A 22,050-nucleotide genomic window follows, 5' to 3' on the forward strand; every position below is an offset into this window, starting at 1 on the left:
CGTCCCCACCATGACAGTGACGCGCCCCTTGAGGGCCTGCATCTCTTCCCTGACTCCACCGAGCTATGTCCGTATCCCGGCCATTTCTTTCCTGGCGTCGCCGAGTTCCTTGCTCATCACACCCATTACCTTTCTGAATTCACCCAATTTTTTGTGCATCACACTCACTTCTACTTTCATCTCCTCCACATCCATACTAGCTTTCGACTCACCAACATCCTGCTCTAGCTTGACCTGGGGCTCCAACCTGCCAACTTCGTAGAAACAAACGTCATTCCCATGCATGTACAGCAACCCTTTGTTGAAGAAGTAGTCTACGTTGAAAACCTCCGGGGGCTCACACATATCTACCTCGGGGGCAGATTTGGCGATCTTCATTATCGTGTAGCGTTGAAGATAAGCCCCAAAAAGGTGACATGTATACATATGACGGGAAGGGTTTGTGGCCATTTGATGACACGCCTGGGCTAGCCAGTAGCCCAAGTGCACTTTGACGTCCTTGGCCATACACCAGGTAAAGTAGAGATCTGCCGTAGTCAAGGAAGAGTTGGCTGTCCCCATAAGATTATAGCTGATAAAGGTCTGAGCAAAGCGAAGAATCCGGTTGTCGATATGAAACGCCTTCGAATAACTAGTTTTGAACTGGCCCACCTTAGGATGGGTCACGAACTCCCAGGTTGTTTGCGGCTTGAATCTGGGCGTGCACTTTGGAGGGCCGACCATCCGGTCGTTCCAGATTCCCTCATCATCATCCTTGCGAGTGAACAGTCTCATTCGGAGAGACCATTCCCGGATACTCATCTCATGTTCTTCGGTGGACAGACGGAAAGTGATCGCGTCTGCATCCAAATCTGTAGTAGACTTCAATCGGAAAGTAGAGAAGAACTCACGCGCTAGGGCCGTCGGTACTTCCGCAGTGCTATGCTTTAACAGCCAGTCAAACCCGATAGCCTCGATGTATTGCCGGAATTCCGCATCACAGTCTATCTCCTTCAGTTCCTCGGGATCATAACATTTCCCCGATTTAGCAAGCTTACCCGTGCTGCACCGTTCCTTATAAGTCGCCCGCTTGGGATCAGCGAACTTCCTCATCGCGTCTAGCAATCCCTTCGTGACCCATACCTCCGCAGGCTCGAAGTTTATCTCCTCCTCTGGCTCTTCAAACTCAACCTCTTCAGATACACTGGACTGGGCAGGGTTAACTGGTTCCTTCGCGTATGGTACCTTCGCGGGATGAGGAAGTGAGGCTTCAACAGACTCGCCCCCAGCGGGTTTCTATATAATATATATTCTTTTAATAAATTCTACTATATAATATATATTATATGTATTATTAATTTTATATTATATATAAATATTCTATTAGTATATATAAAATAAAATAAAATACACATATATAAATATATATTTATATTATATTTATTTTTTCAGGTTTTTCGGATTTTTCGGTTTTGTTCGGGTTTTTCGGTTTTTAAGTTCGGTTTTCGGTTTTTTCGATTTCGGTTTTTTGGTTTTTTCGGGTTCGGTTCGGTTTGGATTTTGTACTAAATTCAGTTTTTCGGTTTTGGCAAAAAACTGAACCGAAACCCGAATGCACACCCCTAGCGCCAGCGCGCGCCAGCCGTCTCGTCGAGACCGGGACGAGATGGGACGCTGCAACACGTCTCGCTGCCGTCTCGTCTCGGAGGGGCGAGATACGAGACACCCGCGCGACGCGTTGCGGGTGCTCTTATATTATTTGTGATTTCCTTTAATAGTTAAACATGAAAAGCAACATTTACAAAAAAATAAAAATAAATACACAGATAACTCTCATTTATTTACACAATCAGCTTCTTATTTCCCTTCCAAAAGAATGAAATTGTTTTTCACCAAACTGACACTTTAGATTAGTAAGATAAGATATTGTATCTAATCCTACATTTATAAATTTTTTTTAAAAAATATATAAGGTTCAGATGAGGCACGGGGGCTTGTCAGTTCTGTGAATTTTATTAGCACAGTTTGCATTTTTGTAGATTATAAATTGGTTGAATAGTGATTTAAAGAATATTACTCCGATTTTATCTGGTAAAATGAAATTCATACGAGAAACCTGAAATTTTCTTTTTTGCTGATGTCTTATTAGTATCTACTTTCGTGAGATGCACGGTTTAATTAATTTTACGAAAACTAATTTAATATATCACTTTATCATTACTTGAATTTGAAAACTAAAAAAACTTAGCTTGTGAAATTTAACATCTACAAATATTTACAATAGACATATATATAGACTACCTATGTATTTGTTCTAAAGTTTTCATCTTATTTTTTCTCTACTATAGTTCTCTACTTTTTTTCTTATATATTCTATTTATTCCTAGATATTTCTATTATAAATTATCTTTAATTTTAAATTATAAAACTAGGTTTATTGTTTATTTGAACATTTCCGTACAATGAACATACTAAAAGAAGATGATGAATAGGTTAGGATTTCAAATCATCACTAAAATAAATAGGGAACTTGTTAGGAGTTTTGTGATGATAACAGCGAGTGAGGGTGCATCGGAACCGAGCGTGGAGTGTGCGACACATGATCAAGAAGTTTGAGTTCAAAACTCTGTTATGCAACGGATATTTAAGTTGTTACACATTCATGGCAGTTTCAACTGCATGATACAATCCCTATAAATATTGCTGCAATCCAAGGAGTTCATTGAGAAGAAACGAGAGAGAGAAATCAGCTGAGAGATCATAACAACAACCAATAGCTAGAGTGAGAGATACACACTATCTTTGTGAGGAATTAGCTTGTATAGTCTTCGGTGTGATATGAGTTCATATGCGAAGAGAGAGTAGCTTGTTCTTGAGTGTGTGATCTTGTTGTATGATTGTAGTTCTTGATCGTGATTGAAGTAAATCGATTCGTTATTCTCCCGTGGACGTAGGCTTACGCCGAACCACGTATATCCTCGTGTTCTTGTTGTTCCATTTCGTTTTTGCTCCGGTCTAATTTCTAACAGAACTATTATTGATAATTGTTTTAAAATAAAAATAAAAATTGTAGATTAAGTAGGTTTCCAAAAGCATATAAACTTAAGAACGTTTATCTCTCAAATGTATGCTACCATTTTAAAGTTATAAAGATTGCCTCACTCGCCGCACCTTCACCCCTCCTCACCTGCCTTACCACCTTATCGCCAGCCTTCCTTGCTACTCCACGCCATACCCTGTTGCATTGCTGCTCGCTTGCCTCACCAGATCTCCTCGCGCACTGCCTCGCATGCTTCGCTGGGCTAGCTATATCGTGCTGCAGCAGTTATTGATTTTATTCGGTTCAAATATTCTGATTTATTGTTTTGATTCAAATTGATTTTATTTCTATTCTAGATTAAGTTTATGCTCATTTTATATTGTATTCCTAGAGATTTAAAATTTATTTGGAAAGTCATTATATCTCCACTATGTATTAGACAATTATCTTGCCCAAATGTTTTGGCCGTGTTTCTTCACAATCACAATGGTTTTTTTCTAACTAATGAACGGTTATATCTTACTTTATTTTTAAAAAATCTTAGTCTAACTCTATTGTTGATATATGTTTTGACTTATACTCCCTTTGTCCCAAAAAAATATGTGCATTTGGGACGGCACGGGAATTAATAAACAAATGGTAAAGTAAGAGAGATGAGGAGAATGGTATGGTAAAGTAAGAGAGAGGAGGAGAATGATAGTTAAAGTAGTGTTAGTGGATAGTGGGACCTACATTATTAAAATGATATAACTTTTCAAAAATGAAATGGGCATATTTTTGTGGCACAAACGAAAATGGAAAGTGCACATATTTTTATTGGACAGAGGGGGTACAATATTTTTACTCTTACTTTACTTTTTCTCTACTTTTATTCTTTACTATTTTTTTCCAAAAAAGAATTGTCTTTTTAAATAACATGGAACAAAGGAAGTACTATATCATTTTAATGTAAAAATGTAAATTTATTGTTTCATTTATAATTATACTAAAGTCCAAATTTGGTCCTTTACATTTGCTCTAAAAAACTTTTTGGTCTTTTATATTAAGTTTGTCACCATTTGATCCCAAACAATATGTTTTGGTCCAACGTTAACATTTTCCGTTAAACTTAACGGTCAAACGTGATTTGACCAAATTAGTGACTTAATTATGAATCTAATTAGTCAGACTAACCTAATTAATTTAATATTAACATTTTTAAATATTTTTTTACCTATAATAAAAATTAAGTTACAATTTATAAAATATTTTATAAATTTAAATTAAATTAAAATTTATAAAATATTTTGCCTATTTTTTACCTATAATAAAAATTAAATTTGTGAATATTTTCTAAATTTTAATATAATTTTATTTTTATTATAGGTAAAAAAATATTTTATAAATTTTAATATTGAATTAGTTAGGTTAATCAGTTAGTTAGATTTATATTAAGTCATTAATTTGGTCAAATCACGTTTGACTGTTAAATTTAACAGAAAATGTTAACTTTGGATCAAAACATATTGTTTGGAACGTAATGTAAAAAATTAAAAAGTTTTTTAAAGTAAATATAAGGAGTTTAGTCTTTATAATTATTCAAGACTACTAAACATATCACTTAATATATGAAATACGGAAAATGCGATTCATATTTTTAATAGTACTATTCTTTATTTATGAGTAATTCAATAGCCCTAATACAATACCAAAAATGGTATGAGTAATTCAATAATTGATTGTAAGAGCATCTCCAGTGGCGGATGTCCCACTCGGACATTCACTAGAACATCCCAAAAACACCTCCTGCCACGTCACTAGGACTTCCCATCCCACTGTCACGTCACTAGGACATCCCCTGCACAATCCTCCCTTCCCATCGCCCTTCCCACTAAGACTTCCCGCAATAAAAAAAATCACAATAATGTAATTACGTAAAAACGGAATTATAATTTTGACACGGAATACGGAAAAGCAAAATAGGGCAAAAATACATATTCATAAAACATAAAAAAAACATAGTTAGAAAAAAAAACAAAAATACATAGTCATTTAAAAAAAGAAAAATACATAGTCCAATATCCCCGGCTCACTCCGCGCTATCCTCGTCGCCCGTGCCGGCCCCGTCGTCCCCGCCGCTAATCTCGGCTCCATCATCTCCAATGGGTGGCATCCCCAAATCGCGCCGACATCCATCGATGACATCCTTCAACATCCTCTTGTACACCGGATCGGTCGTGCTATGCCACCTATGCATGGTCCGGACCAAGCTAGTCGTTAACTGCACGCGGGCGAGTCGGTCGATATCTTCTGGGGGAGCAGGGGCCTCCGATTGGACCTCGAACGACCCGCTGCTGCTTCCCCTAGCCCTCCGCTGCGCAGCCTTTTGCCCAACTGGGCGACGACGGCGGCAATAGTCTGATTGAGGTAGCGGGGACACTTCGTCGGCTTCTGGGAGCTCGTGCGAACCAGCACTGCTGTTGTATTCACCAGAAGCGTTGATCTTCGACCGCTTCGCCCAGCCCGATTCGACTCCCCCACAAAACTTTGGGGAATCCTTCACCACGAGAAAGGCCTCCCACTGATCGAATTGTTTGAACTTCAAGACTCTGTCGGGGTACTGAGCAAAGGCACGGTTCCGGACATCCTCCTCGGACATACCGCTGCTTGCCTGGCGGAGATTGTTTTGGTAGAGGCCCGCAAATCGACTAAGCTTAGGCCTCAACCGCTCCCACTATTTCCGACACTGTTCGGGAACGCGACGCTTCGCCCCAGCCGGTTTGTGTGTGTGGTAGGCTTCAGCGATGCGATACCACAGTCTGTCAATATGTTGGTTGGCACCGACATAGGGATCCTCGACTACTGGAACCCAAGCCTTCGCAAGCGCGACATTTTCCCACGGGCTCCATACCGTCCTCTTTCCCGTCTCATCCTCATCCTCCTCCTCTGCCACCGTTCGCGAGGAAGAGCCTGGGGCTTTCCCCTTGCCCTTGCCACGTCCCTTCCCCCTGCCTGGAGTCTCCCTGACTGGAGATAGCCCCAACTCTTCTAAAGAGAAAGTTTCCAAGCTGGTGAACTGAGTCTCTGGAACATAAGTGGAGGGGGTATCAGTAGACAGCATATCGATAACTGCCCGATAGACATCGTCCGCTTGTAGGCCCCTGCCACCCCCTCCCCCCCGGCATCATCCCCGCCATCATCCCCGGCATCATCCCACCTATCCCCATCATATTTGGGGTCATGCCCCCCATCCCCATCCCCATCCCCGGCATCATCATATTTGGGGTCATGCCCCCCATCCCCGCATCCCTGGGCATCATACCACCCATCCCACCCATCCAATTGTACATATAAGGGGACATCATCCCACCCATTCCACCCATCCCCGACATTGTCGGAACTGTTGTCGCATTTCCGCTAACGTTTCCCTCCAGGTCGATGGGAAACGCCGGAGTCTGCGACTCGCTCGTGGCAGGGGAGTTCCTATCGTTCTCCATTAAGTAGAAATGAAATTTGTAGTAAAAGAAGAGAGAAACTTGTTAACACAAGTGGTGCGAATGAAATGAAGTTCAACGAGCCGTATATATAGAGTTTTAAAAAAAAAATTATTACCGGACGTCCGACCCGGACGTCCTACCCACTCCACAATGGCGGACGTCCGCCCGCCCGTCGCCCGCAGATCCGAGGACACCCGACGTCCTCACGGGACGTCCGTATCCGACCTTCGACGCCACAATGGCGGACGTCCCGGTCGCCCGTCGCGGACGTCCGACCGGACGTCGGACGTCTGCCATTGGAGATGCTTTAAACATATTTGTTAAACCGGATTTCGTATTCCGAGAATGATAAGTTAATCAGCAGTAGATTATTAGCCGTCGGATCTAATTTCACAGTATTCACAACATATACACACCGACAACCAGAAAATGTCGAGCGAAGACGATTTGGATGAGGACGAGCTGTTGCAGATGGCGTTGAAAGAGCAATCTCAGCGCAATGTCAATTACCAGAAGCCGCCGTCGTCTAAATCGAAGCCTGTGCGCAACTATGTCCAGCCTCCTGCAAGAGCGCAACATCAGAAGAAGGGAACCAATAAGCAAACTAAGCCGTCGTTGGATGAAGACGACGATTCCGAGGTGGAGATGCTGAGCATTTCATCTGGAGATGAGGATGATCGCGGCGGCGTGCCTGCAAAGAAAGATGAAGTCAGGCCGTGGGATGGGGACGAGCCTGGTTGCTGGAAGCATGTTGATGAAACAGAGGTATTGTGGATGCAGGCACATGCGAAATTGGATCATTTATTACTGTGGATTATTAATTTAGTTGTTAATTCAAGTGATGTTTTGCTTAGTTTTTATTCAAAGCTGAGATTTATGGGCATTACTACTATTTATGGTGTTTGTTAGTTTACTTTATAGGAGGCACTTCACGACTGCGCTCAATCTATCTGAATTACAAAAGTTCACACACTACATACTAGTACATAGGAATCTATTTATCTCAATTTATGTTGATTGCAAAAGTTATTGAGCGGCTACTGCCAATGAGAAGGGAAATGCCGAATTTGTTTGTATTCTGAATATATGTTACTCTAACATTTGGAAACAACTTATACGAGTGAAGTTATTCATCAGCTGGCTCGGAGAGTCCGTGAAATGCGGGATGCGAAAGCAGTTCCGGTGCTTCCAAAGTATGAAAAAAAGCCAAAAAATTTAACAAGTGTGCAGTCACTTCCCCGTGGCATGGAGTGGGTGGATCCTCTTGGATTGGGGTATAACATCAAATTTGGACTTGTCTCCCTCCTTTAAGTTTCTTATTGATTGCCTTGCTAATCTAATCAAATGTGGGCAGGTTAATTAACCACAAGACGTTTAGATTGATCAGCGACAATATAGCAAGTGCCACTTTCACCACTGACGTAGAACCTCTTGATCCAAGTGCACGGGGTATTTTCTTTTAGTATTTCAATACAGTGTAGTATATGTCATTATGTCCTTTTGCCTTAATCATTACCAACTCATATCCAGAGGCTACTTTCTTTATGGAGGAAACCTTTTTTATGGAGGTTGCTCCAACTTTGTGTTGGTTCTCTGACCAGAAAATATTGGGCAGAAGATCTGGAACAAGGATCCACTAAAATTTATTTTACTGAATGCCACAACTGTAAATTTACTTTGATCATGATTTCTTTAACATGGATGGATACTTGATAAAGTTTCTGATATGGTTTTTTTGAAGAGGCAAGGACTTCAATAATTGACATGATTATGGGCAAAATTCTCAAAATGGACCAATCCAGCAACTATATTCCAAAAATGGGTCATCAGTTTTTTACTTCTGAAAACAGGTGTTATGCAATTTGAGAACGTGTAACCATGTAATTACATAAACATGATTAAGTGTGGTGGTAACTGTTTCTCAACTTGTGTGATTTGAGTTATAGAAAATTCTGGTTGAATAGAGAGATGTTGTTGATTGTATTTAAAGGCAGCCCTATTTGCATGATTTGCAGAAAAATTAAACTATTACTCTGAGAACTTCAATGCAAAACTCTTTTTATCACGAGTCCACCTAGATACTAATGCGGCTGAACTGGAAGCTGGTGCTCTTTCATTAAAGAATGATCTTAAAGGACACACCCAACAGAGAAAGCAGTTGGTCAAAGAGAATTTTGATTGCTTTGTCTCCTGCAAAACAACTATTGATGGTCAGTATGGTATTTGATACTTCTTCAGTGAACACACTGAACTTCTAATATGCTTGTGTTTGTTGCAGATATTGAATCGAAGTTGAAACGGATTGAGGAAGACCCTGATGGTGCTGGAACAACTCACTTGTTCAATAGTATTGAGGAAGTTAGTTCACTTGCTAAGCGTGCTTTTGGACCTCTATTTGAGAGACAGGTAGGCAGGACCCAAATCCTGGAGTGGTTAACTGATACATTAAGAATTGTTATCCTTGAATGCATCTAACTGAAACAATGACCCTTTTCAAGGCTCAAGCGGAGAAGATTAGATCCGTCCAAGGAATGCTTCAGAGGTTTCGAACACTGTTTAACCTGCCCAGTGCAATTCGTGGTAACATTAGTAAGGGTGAATATGATTTAGCTGTAAGAGAGTACCGAAAAGCAAAGTCAATTGTTCTGCCTTCTCATGTATGTCTTCCTTCTTTCATATTAAGTACCCACTGTTAATCATAATCCAAGTTCTTTTTCTATCTTCGTTTGGTTTCTTATAGTTCTCTCTCCCGGAAAATGTATAATATCTCATCCAGGTTTCGTGCATTGAACATAAGCTTTGAAATAAGGCATATTTGGAACTTTCTAGAGAATTTTGTTGGCAAAGAAATTGTTGCTCATCCTATCATATGATCATCTAACTGATTCATGCTGTATTTTTAAATTTTAAACATACACACACACACACCCACCCATATATATATATATATATATATATATATATATATATATATATATATATATATATATATATATATATATATATATATAAATTTGAATTTCAGAGCTGAGCTTTATGTCCCTCTTTTTCTTTTTATATGCGTGGAATTTTTGTACACCCTCCTCCCATTGGTTACCCTGATATGGAACTTTACGAAAGAACTTGGTGAAAGTGTATCTTTTGTATAAACTTCATAAAGGCATCCTTTGAACATTCTTTCACTTTCATTATTCTGATGGTCCTAAATCGCCGAAGAAAACAGATTAATATTTTCCATGGGAGTGGGATGTCAGCTGATTCTTCTTTAACTTTCTATATGTTGTGGAACTTATTGACTTTCAGGTGGGAATTCTCAAACGTGTTCTTGAAGAGGTTGAAAAAGTCATGCAAGAGTTCAAAGCCATGCTCTACAAGACCATGGAAGATCCAAATATTGATCTAACAAATGTAAGATCTGTCATATACAAGATAACAAGTCTAGATATAGAGTTGTTGGGGCAGATGCTTTACTTGTCATGTTATGAAAGGAATTGGTATAGATGTTGGCATCTGGTTCCTTGGGCCTTCTTTGATGTCATCAGAAGAAACATTATCTTTCTCCCAGAACAAGAAAATTGTTTCAGTATTAAGATATAAAAGGAAAATGTGTCAAGAATTATATGCATGCTTCAATGTAGTATTTTTTAGCATGTTGAAATCAGATGCGTGAGCATTCCTTTGGGCCGTAGCTAATGCTAGTTTTATCACCCTAGCTTTCAGTTAAGCACAAACCTCTACCAATTTTATAGTTTGTACTTTGGCTGATTGCTTGATTGGCTTTTGATGTTTCTGTAGCTTGAAAATACTGTGCGGCTTTTACTGGAGCTTGAGCCTGACTCAGATCCCATAAAGCATTATTTGAATATACAGGTGTGGAGTTTCTAGCCATTTATTTTTTTAAATGTATATGTATTGCTACTCATGTGCAACATTTGCTTGATAGAAAATGATATAATTGTAGTTCTCTTGTGCTTCCACTCCATTTTATTTGGCTTTTTATGAGTGCACTCTTAATAACTGGAGATTTGTAATCCTGAAATTTTGTGTTACCTGTGCCACAGAACCGTAAGATTAGAGGGTTGCTTGAAGGATGCACTTTGGCTCATGAAGCGAGAATGGAGAATATGCAGAATGAGCTTCGTGAGAAAGCACTCTCTGATGCTAAGTGGAGGCAAATTCAGCAAGATATGAATCAATCAGTAAGTGCAAGAGTTAGAATGCTAACAAATTTGTATTTAGCTGGTGTCCTTCTACTAAACAATTACAGTGATGTTTTGTTTACAACTACCAGTCAGCTATGGATTCCTATCTAGCAGGAGATCTACTCCCAGCAGAAATGATGAGTGCAGAACTTGATGCTCTTCGTGGTAGATATATTCGCCAGTTAACTGCTGTGCTTATCAATCATATACCTGCTTTCTGGAAAGCTGCACTTTCAGTTTCAAGCGGAAAATTTGCAAAGGTATGTTGTCACATCTGCCATGTTAGGTTGCTTTAACTTCACTGATTTTATGGCTTATTCTCATGATGAGCGACATAACAACAATAAGTTGCTGTCAATACATTTGCTTGGAAGTACACATTATGATTTATGCTTCAACTGTTACCGAAGAACTTCCTTAAGACTGTTAGGATCGTCGACTGCAACATTAGTTTGATATTGTCCGCTTTGGGTCAAGCCCGCACGGATTTATTTTTGGGTCACTCCCAAAAGGCCTCAAACTAATTGGGGTTGGACAGGAATTATATACACCTTCCAACTTCCCCTACTCATCCGATGTGGGATGGGTTTGTACCCCAACAAACCTCCCCTCAAACCGAGACCACATCGGGAACGCAGTCGACACGAACATGGGTTGTTCCAGCCCTGGCCCCTGGGTCATCCTGGGCCCGACTCTAACCCGAGTCCTTCAGGGCCCGACCCTAACCGGAGCTCATCCAGGCACGACCCATAGCCACCTGGGCTCTGATACCACTTGTTAGGATCGTCGACTGCAACATTAGTTTGATATTGTCCGCTTTGGGTCAAGCCCGCACGGATTTGTTTTTGGGTCACTCCCAAAAGGCCTCAAACTAATTGGGGTTGGACAGGAATTATATACACCTTCCAACTTCCCCTACTCATCCGATGTGGGATGGGTTTGTACCCCAACAAAGACGGCTTATGATATATGCTTCTCACTTCTTTTACCTTGCAATACATATTTCTAGGAACACCTTGGGTTATATTCTGATTTTAAGAAAGAGTTTATGATGTAGTATCTAACACAGACCAACACTTGCCTTGTGACTATTAGTGGCCAATGATGAATCTGATGTTTTGTTTTGTTATCAACGTATAACAATATCTTTTCTAAAATAGACCTTTCCTTTCTGTTGGTCTTTACGTAGTTAGTCGAGGATTATTCGTTTCCAGTTGTAGTCAATGTTATGATCTTAGCCAGTTCTTGTTGTAATATATACATCTTCCCTTCTTCAGTCATCCCATGTGTCTACTGATACAAGTACAAGTGGTTCTGTGAATAGAGTCGAGGTGGGCAACACTCTGGATGAAGTCGCTGCAATGATACACAATACTCTATCAGCATATGAGTCTAAGGTAAGGGCCTCTTCATTTCATGTTAGATGCCAGAACTATCGTAATGTATAAATGGAATCTTATCAGTAATACAAGAAGATATAGAATTCCAAGTCCAGAAATCAGCATAAGTGGTCTGTACTTGTGGACAGAACTGTCGTAATGCATAAAAGGAATCTTATAAGTAATAAAAGAAGATATAGAACTCCAAGGCCAGAAATCAGCAAAGTGGTCTGTATTTATGGAGCTCCTTTAATTTCCATCATCAAAAGTAGCGTTACTAGACTTTAGTACTTCTAATGACTACACTTCTTGGAATCTTCTTATTAGATTTCGATGCACGTTAGTATGTGCTTACATAAAAGTTTTTTGCTTCGGATAAGAATTCTGCTTGCTATTTTCTTATGTGCCAGGTCCTAGGCACATTTCGCGAGCTTGAAGAATCTAACATCCTCAGTTCTCACATGAATGATGCTGTAAAGGAGGTCTCCAGGGCTGGCCAAGCTTTTGAAGCAAAAGAATCTGCCCCTGGAAATGCTGGTATGATTCACCCTCAAGGAACTGAGATTATGTTCCTCTGGTTTCATTTTTTTACCAAGATTCTTATACTTGAGTTATTGTTTTGAGTAGTTTTTCTTTTTTTCAGTCTCTGTGCTGAGGACACTTGAATTCGAGATCTCAAAAATATACATACTAAGGCTTTGTTCTTGGATGCGGAGTTCAATAGAGGAGATATCAAAAGATGAGTCTTGGGTTCCTGTGTCTATCTTAGAAAGAAACAAGTCTCCATATTCAATCTCTTCATTGCCTCTGGCTTTCCGGGCCATTGTGATCTCAGCCATGGATCAAATCAATGAGTGAGCATCCAGATTCATTTTTAGCTTCCATAGAATTTGTTGTTTCCACTGTTTGGACTAAATTTATCTCAACCGAACCAAGAAAAAGAATTAGAAAATATTAAAATAGAAAAGGGGAATGGGAATTAATGCGCAATTGGTAACGTAAGAGAGAAAAAGTAGGAAAATAATGTTAGTGGATAGTGGGGTCCACATTAGTAGTAGTGTTTGTTTGTGTAGTCTTAGTGGATAGTGGGGCTCACAATATATTAAATTGTTAATTCTATTGGCATAGTTGTAAATAAAATGATGTCCAGGGGTAATATGTTGTTCAAAAGTTACCTAATTTAGAATTGTCTAATTTTAAGGGACAGACAAAAATGGAAATACTTGCTTTTTATATGGGGCGGATGGAGTAAATTTCATGAGAAGAAGTTTGTAGGTTTGACTATCACACTCACATCACATATAGACCGTCAGAGATATTTACATCTAACAATTATCTTGCCCACTCAAATCACCAGCTCACTCATGGATCACGTATAAAAATAGTCAAGCACTATTTAGCTTTTCCTCTTTATCTTTCAGCTCTATTCGTTTTGGAATGCGACCTGACACAGCTGCAGTTAGCAGTGGATAAGTAGAAAAAACAAAGTAAAAGAAGAGTTAATTTTTTCATTTACTCTCATTTGAGCTTCATATCCTTGTGGTGAGGTAGCATAAATAAAATAAAATAAAATAATTACCAACCGCACATTTGTGAAACTTCTCTTAGGGACATAAACTGGGTCCTGTGTCCTTGTCTTTCTGTTTACTTAATATTGAGATCTGGGGGCAGAGTATGATTACTCTTCAACTACTTCACCAGGTTCTTCAGAGGAGTCTTGTAGCCTCTTTCTTTGTGTTATTAAAAAATTTGTCTCGATTCTATGTTATGTTTGCCTTCAATTACCTGGAGTTGATTTTTTTTGTCTGAAGGCCTTTTCCAATCTCAATCAAAGACAGTCCAATTTTTTTGCACTCCAAAGAAGTACATTGGAACCTCTCTAGATGCATCTAACAATAAAGCTTCCTCTCATGCTTTAACTTAGTGTGATGGTAACAATGTCAGAGTAGTAGCGGTATTATAGTTTGAACAACTAATAGAGTTGTATGTGAACTGCATCTTATGGGGAATTTTGGACCCGTAGGTATCTTTTAACTGTTCAAATCACATTTTCAGGATGCTTCATTGTTTGCAAAGCGAATCAGCAAAATCTGAAGATGCTTTTGGTCAGCTTCAAGAAATTCAAGAGTCAGTCAGACTAGCCCTGTTGAACTGTTTGTTGGATTTTGCTGGTAAGAATGATGGACTTCGTGCTGAATCTGTCAAGTTTTAATCCGAGATGATTGAGAAAATAATGACTGGGGATTCTATTACTTTTTCGTGGATGCAATAAACAGGTCACTTGGAGCGTATTGGCTCTGAGCTTACACATAATAGGTCAGACATTGGAAGCCTGCATTTCCAAAATGGATATTCTCATGAACCAGTTGAAATATCAGATGATCCTCTTCCTGGAAGTATCACTGACCAACATCAAAAGTTGCTGATGGCCCTGAGCAATATTGGGTATTGCAAAGAAGAACTTTCTCTGGAATTGTATGGAAAATACAAACATATATGGCTACAATCCAGGTGCATAATAAAGCAACAATAATACATAACATCTGTACAATTTCTAATACTTACTCTGTGAATGTTTACGTACTAGTTGACTTTAACTTATCCATAAAGTTTTCCTGAAAGACTGCTTGTTCTCAAAAATTAATGTGCCCATTCTCCTTTACCTTTTTGCCCATATCATGTTTTCTCCCAAGTTTTCTTGCTTTTGTAACCTTTGCTTTATATCTTCTGGGCATTTACATACTGTAGTTTACTTTTCTAATCAGTGGTAAAGTTGAGGATGATGGTGACATTCAAGAGCTGGTTATATCTTTGACTGGTCTTGAAGAGAAGGTCATCGAACAGTATACTCTGGCTAAGGTATGGGAATTGTGTTGGGTTGGGTTGGAATATTTTTAGAGTTCTATAGTGCATATTGATGTGTATTATCATATTACTTGGATACCTATTACAGCATTTACCTTATGATGTCTTTGCTAAACTGAACTCTATTGTGGTTTCTTAGTTAACCTTTCTGGGTGATAGGGTCAATGGCGAACAATGTTTCCACCTTAGGGTTTTGCATTGGATCATATCAAAATGTTCATTGCGAAGTTAATTGTGATATCTCTTAAGATGTAAACTTTTTCTAAGTTTCATTCCATATTTGATTTTCAATAATTAATACGTATATCTTTAGTAAATAAAAAGTATCATCTAATTAGTGTTGCGGGTATGTTTAAGTTGCTTAAAGCCACAACTGATGACCACTGATAGGAGTTAAAAGGTTAGAGAACATAAACTGAAAATAAAAGATTAAAAGAACACGAACTGGAAATAACTGAATGGAATTAACCTAGCTGAATGAAATACAGAACAAGAAAATAATCCTCACATAGGAGGCCAATCCTGACGCAGTAGGCCACGGTTTAAATATCGTTCTATCTCTGAACTTTTTCCCTAGATGTGCTGCCCTCATTCTTAAGTGCTATTTATAATAATCCTATATCCCTAAAATATAAAATCAAATCCTAACTAATTATGCGATAATTTCTCTCTATCTAAATCTGATTCTCTATCAACCACTCACTGAATCTGCTGCAGATTTTGATGGGTATATTGTTTTCCATGAAGCACTTGATACATTTGATCAGTTAAGAAACATTTCTTTTTATATTTCCTTCATAGGAATTGATATAGTACTACTAGTTACATGTTTGACCTTTAACTGCAAACAGTTTTAAACAAATAAAGTTGCAATCAAAGCCTATTGCTATGAAACTCATCCTTCAGCAAGAAATGAGGGTTCCTGGCATTTGAACTAAAAATTACCACGGCTGAAACTAATCAACTTCTGTGAATTTTTAGCATACCGGCTACTGCTTCCTGTTCTATCTGATTACCATATTCTTTTCAGTGAATATTTGTATGTGTGTGGTGAGGATTGTTGGTATGTGCAAGGTTATATTTAATTCCCAGCCCAAATCTTGTGCTTCTGGGATGAAAAATTACATCTCTTTGTATGATCCTATTGTGCTAAACTGTTACATGTTCATGTCCATTGGGTTTAAGCTTCTTGCGGCTATTATAATGCTTCATTCACATTATCATTTTTGTATTATTTTTCCTAGACAAATTTGATCAGAGCAGCTGCAACAAATTACTTGTTGGATGCTGGAGTTCAGTGGGGAGCAGCACCTGCGATCAAAGTGAGGCTTCTGCATACTTTTTTTTTTCACTTTGCTGACCTTAAGATTATGTATTTCTAATGATACAAAAAATTTGCAGGGTGTCAGAGATGCTGCTGTTGACCTACTTCACACTTTGGTAGCTGTACATGCAGAGGTACTTTTTCTTATCTCGGGAAAATTCTGTTTTTCTTCATCCTCTCTCTGCTGTATAACTCAAGTACATTCAAGCACTGATTTCTTGAACTTCTCTATATCCTTCACTGAAAGTTTTGCATCAACATAAGTCCCATGGAGATGGGGGAAGTTACCATATGTTATGTAGTTTTGCTTTGACCTTTTTCAAGAGTGGGATTTTCTTCATGCAGGTTTTTGCTGGCTGCTATCCTTTGCTGGACAAGGTTCTCGGAATTCTTGTTGAAGGCCTGATCGATATACTTCTTGGTCTGTTCAATGAAAACAAAACTAGAGACCTGAGGGCATTGGATCCAAGTGGCTTTTCTCAGCTTATGCTTGAGGTAAGTCTATCAGATACTTTCTTCAGAAACATTGCTAATTTTGTGGGCTGCTACTTCTGTACAGTTTTAACTGGATAGAGTTTTATCATTTTTGTGTTATGCTTTTCCTTCTCGTTTTACATAGTAAGGATTGAATACTGAAAAATCATATCATGCCTTGAGATACGGATATATGATTAGAACTTGTTTGTATAATTTCACAGATTGTTTGGTAAGTTAAGAAAATTGAAAATTCAGTGGCATGGATGGCACAAGTTGTGAGAACATATTCAGCTGATTATTTTCTTCATTCTCCGCAGCTTGAATATTTTGAGACCATATTGAATCCCTATTTCACTCATGATGCAAGAGAGTCCCTTAAGTCCTTACAAGGAGCCTTGTTAGAGAAGGCTATAGAAACTGTCACACAGTCTATGGAGACTCCAAACCATCAGCGCCGAGCTACACGTGGAAGTGATGATGCAATGGCAGATGACAGGCAATCGGGATCATCTGCATCCCCTGATGACCTCATTGTGAGAAAACACTCAAAATCCTTTTTTTCTTCTCTTCTACGAAGTTATATACAAACTAGTACTCGCCATTTTTGTTACCATATATTTACGCAAGGTAGAGGACTCTAGTTGTTGGCCTCAAAACTATCAAATTTACCGCTTCTGCGATAGGATAGTAGCTATCAGAAAGGTAGAAAACTAGGTCCCATAACAAGGAGAATCATTTTCAATTCGCATGTAGTCTCTCTGGTAATGCATTTTTATAGAAACAATGTTGTAATGCATTTTGCTTGAATGTATGTAGCTGTAAGTAAACCATTCTGCTTAATCAATTTCTTCACAAGACTTACGTATACTTGCATTCAAATTGTTGTGTGCTCAGGCGCTCGCCCAACAGTACGGTTCAGAACTTCTTCAATCCGAGCTTGAGAGGACAAGGATCAACACTGCTTGCTTTGAGGAGTCACTTCCATTGGACTCTCTGCCAGAATCAGCGAAAGCAACCTATGCTTCTTTTAGAGGGTCGATGGATTCTCCCAGCAGAAACTACAGGAACTTGCCGTCGTTTGTTGGCTCACCGAGTTACTCCTGGCAAAGACGTAGATAAACCAAACCTGTAACTATATTTGTACCTTCTCATCACAGCCTGTATTTTTGTGGAATTGTTTTATCTCTCTGTTGTAATTCTTTGTATCGCTTTCAGGAAAAAAAAAGGGAAAAAAAGCTGTGTATCCCAAACAGTATTAATATTGACTGGGATGTAGTTTTGTGATCTTCCAGCAGAGTCTGTCCATGTTGTTAATAGTCGAGATTGATATTGCACTTTATATTTAAAAAATACTCCTAGTTTTTCATTTCCTGTAAAAAAATTATCATATTGATGAAATCATACTCTGTATTTGATATACTCTTAAGACCTAACACCCGTTTGATAAGAAAGGTGGATATGAGAAAATACGTAAAACAAGATAAAAAAAACATACAAGCTTCATGTCAACGATGAAGATTTTTTTTTCATTATTATTTGATAGATAAGATATTATATAAATTTGTATGGTACTCCTTTCGTCCCCAAAGAGTATGAACAATGGGTTCGGCACGAGTTTTAATAAATAAGAGAAAGTAAGAGATATAGAACATGGTAGTGGAAATAATGTTAGTGGAGAGTATGTAGGGTTCATATTATTATAATGGTGATGGTAATAATATAAGTTGTAAATAAAATGATGTGTAGGGTATGTTGTTTGATTTTTTCCAATTCAGAAAGTTCATATTTTTAAGGACAGACGAAAAAGGAAATAGTTCAAACTCTTTGGAGACGGAGGAGACGGAGGGAGTATTAAAGTTGAAACTTTGGCATGACTAAGATGGGCCCTTGTCTTATGTTGGGCTTTGAGTTAAGATTAAATATGAAACTACCTCCGTCCCAAAGAAAGAGATCATGTTTCCTCATTCGTCCGTCTTATACAAATAGTCCACATCCATTTATGGCAAGCTTTTTCTCTTACCTTTTACTCCCTTAGTTCCTTCATAGTTGAAGCGAAACTTTTTGACACAGAGTTTAAGAAAGGAATGTTGAATGTATTAAATAAATAGATAAAAAAGTAAGAAAGAGAAAAAGGTAGAGAGAATAAAGTAAAAGAGAGTAAAGTAAGAAAAAAAAACAGTTACTATATATGAAAATGACTCAACTATGAGGGAACTTCCCGAAATAGAAAAATGACTCAACTATGAGGGAACGGAGGGAGTAGTACTTATTATTTATGTGCCCCGCCATCCACTACACAATTTCAACTACTTTTTCTCTCTCTCTCTCTCTTCCAATTATGCATTAAAACTCGTGCTCATACCAAATGACCTATTTTTATGGGAAGGAGTATTAAACAATTAGAAATGTCTAAATATAATTCTCTCTTTTGTTATTACTATCTTATCAAACACGTCCAATGAACAAGCCTGATTGGATCTCATCCCTCTAAATTAACTTGTAAAAGTAGAGAAAACATAAATTAAATAAACTTAATAATTTTATAACCACCAAGTTTGTTTACAGTCCTACCCTCCAATCATGTTTCTCATATAAAAATGAGAAACAGAAATGGACCCAAAATGATAAAAAGCATGGAAACCACCCAATTTGTTGAAGTGCAAAAATTAACGGCATGGAAACCTTTTGTATATTCGATGTCAAGCTGTTCTAAGTGGAGGTGAGACCAAAATGACACCATCTCCTCTCACAAATAAGAACGGTACTGTACGTCTTGTGGTCTGCAAAGGCGAGAAACAACAGATGTTAGTACTCAGTGGACACTACAACCTAGCAAATTCAGTAACTATCACAAGCCAGAATCTCTACAAGCCCTTGTGAACTCTTTCTAAATAGTAAAACCTGAATTGAAGGATCACGTAGACTATCGAGTCTATGTATCAAAACACTATCTAGTTCTAATGTCTATTTGGAAGCACATAAGCAAAGTGCAATTACAAATTTTGGTTAATATAGACTACTCATATACACGTGCAAGTTGGTGGCAGTAAAACCTTAATGCCGTTGAGAAAAAAAATTTCTTAATGAAACTAGGGATAGTTAATATTTATCCTTAACCAAGAAATAAAATATCTGAATATGCATATGAAAAAAAACATGTAATTTTACTATCCAATCAACAGACTAGTCATGGACCAATGGGGAAATATTTCTAGTTGCTGGACAGAAAATTTCATGTGGGAAACTTAAACATAATGTCCGACTGAAAATCAAACCTCTAAGTCAACAGTAAAACAGGCCATCACATATGACACTACAGAATGTTCAACGATCGTAATGTACTAACATACCCTGACAATTTCCTCATATGTTTCATCATCAATCTCCACTGTCGTAACAATCTCTTCGACATCACCCAGAATCATGTTCAAATGCTGGTCATAAGCCTGCAAAATAAACATAACAACAAATTAAAGGAAGCAAAAACTTAAAGCACAGCAAGATATTTAAAATTCACAACTTTGTCACATTTAAGAAACACCCCTTATTCATAAATCATAACCTATCAACATAAAAGATAATGAAACAGATTTCCATCAGTACAATGCAAGTCCCCTTGAAGCAACACCGAGGGCAATAAGTCAGCCTTTTGGAAAACTGAATATAAGAACTTCCAGGCTACCACTTCTCTAAAAATTGACACACACATCTCGGTGAAATATGGTCGGAGAAAAATCTAATAATTCAAGTAAGTAGAACCAAAACTATTTTCACTAATTCTCAGCTCAACTGAAATCCCTATCCTAAACTGCCAAAATAAATTACCAATCTAAGAGGTCAACATTCCACAACATACAAAGATAAATTATTAATATAAAAAGATAAATAAACTAATCAACATACAATGCTATAAAATCAATGATCAGAGGAATTCAAAATCACAGCATCTGCATTTGGAATAATCAGCAAAATGTTCAAAACTTTCCGAAACCCTAAGCTCAAGCAAACAACCCTCCACCAATAACAAACCTAATTTCACTTAAATTCCAATTATTCATTAAAGATGACACTAGCAAAGCTATTCAATTATCACAATATCATTATGTGCAAGTGAAATCGAGCAGTAACAAAAATCGTAGAAAAGGATAGAGAGAGACATGGAGTCTTCCACGGAGCTCGCGGTCGTGGCGGAGCTTGACGTAGATGCGCTCGTCGAGGCTGAGACGGATGAGGTCCAACGGCTCCTTGACGGCGCTCTCCTCTTCGCTCCCCATCTTTGTGCTTTGTTTTTCGAATTTTACTGCAACTTTTTCTTTTTCCCTTTTGTTGCTCTACTTTCCCACTTTTAAATAACACTCGCATATTTACTTCCGTGACCAGGATAATTATATGTATATACCAAATGTTTAACAATGTTTCAATTTAATACCGTGACCAGGATAATTATATGTATATACCAAATGTTTAACAAAGTTTCAATTTAATATACGCGAGTGTTATATTGCTAACTCCATACTTAATTACTAATTATAATTAAATAATAGTCATTAGATATTTAAATCAAGACCTAGATCATCAAGCCCGTAATGTCAACACGATCAACAAAAAAGTCAATAAGGGTATTAAGGTCAATTTACAACAAATTAGTTATAACTAACTTTTGAAAAATATCTCATAACTTTAAAACGCATATAACTTTCTCGATTTAAATTATGTTTTCGCACAACATATAGTATCAAATTAATGATAATTCATAATGATTCTAACAAGATCTCACTTGCATATGTTCTAATGTCAAAATTTGAAAAAAAATCGAAAATTTTCAATTTTTTCGTATAGCAACATATGTCAACATAGTATATAAAATATGTCAATATAATACATGTAGAATGTCAATATAAGCAATGTGTTAACGTTCTCAAAGCATTGTATTGACATTCTCAAAGCATTGTGTTGATATTTTCGAAACACTATATTGACATTTTTCATTCAAAACCCTAATTTGGTAGTTTTTTTTATCTTTTTCGATTTAATTAATAAAAATGAAAATTACACGTGGTAAATTTTAGACCACAAGATTTCTAAAATCATATGATCTTAAATTAGTTGTAGTTAGCAATTAAATTGATAAGTTAGCAATTGATCACTCCCCCTCTTATAAATAAGTAAATAACACTCGCATATTTACTTTCGTGACCAGGATAATTATACGGTCCATGCTAAATGTTTAACCAATGTTTCAATTTAGTACAAAAAGTTTTAAATTTATATATTTTATATAAAAAGTTTATTTGAGGTGTGGTCAATT

The 22,050-nt window shown here is 37.7% G+C and overlaps 2 protein-coding genes across 2 annotated transcripts; one reads left to right on the forward strand and one right to left on the reverse strand.

Moving 5' to 3' along the window:
- Nucleotides 1-6,856: 6,856 nt before the first annotated feature.
- LOC121758895 (exocyst complex component SEC5B-like) lies at nt 6,857-18,108 on the forward strand. Its single transcript, XM_042154323.1, has 21 exons — nt 6,857-7,260; nt 7,633-7,769; nt 7,850-7,944; nt 8,511-8,705; nt 8,774-8,901; nt 8,994-9,152; nt 9,799-9,903; nt 10,291-10,365; nt 10,557-10,694; nt 10,787-10,957; nt 11,975-12,094; nt 12,487-12,613; nt 12,720-12,930; nt 14,132-14,247; nt 14,353-14,587; nt 14,842-14,935; nt 16,186-16,263; nt 16,343-16,399; nt 16,611-16,760; nt 17,060-17,275; nt 17,637-18,108. The coding sequence occupies exons 1-21, from the start codon at nt 6,925-6,927 to the stop codon at nt 17,859-17,861; spliced, it is 3,168 nt and encodes a 1,055-aa protein (XP_042010257.1). The 5' UTR covers nt 6,857-6,924; the 3' UTR covers nt 17,862-18,108.
- Nucleotides 18,109-19,263: 1,155 nt separating this feature from the next.
- Nucleotides 19,264-21,088, reverse strand: LOC121757299 (sm-like protein LSM3A). Its single transcript, XM_042152837.1, has 3 exons — nt 20,900-21,088; nt 20,093-20,188; nt 19,264-19,522 (listed from the first exon to the last, which is right to left on the reverse strand). Exons 1-3 carry the CDS (start codon nt 21,014-21,016, stop codon nt 19,442-19,444), a joined length of 294 nt encoding a protein of 97 aa, XP_042008771.1. The 5' UTR covers nt 21,017-21,088; the 3' UTR covers nt 19,264-19,441.
- Between the last annotated feature and the right edge of the window lie 962 nt (nt 21,089-22,050).

The sequence above is a fragment of the Salvia splendens genome, chromosome 12 (genome assembly GCF_004379255.2).
Source record: "Salvia splendens isolate huo1 chromosome 12, SspV2, whole genome shotgun sequence".
Lineage (NCBI taxonomy): Eukaryota > Viridiplantae > Streptophyta > Magnoliopsida > Lamiales > Lamiaceae > Salvia > Salvia splendens.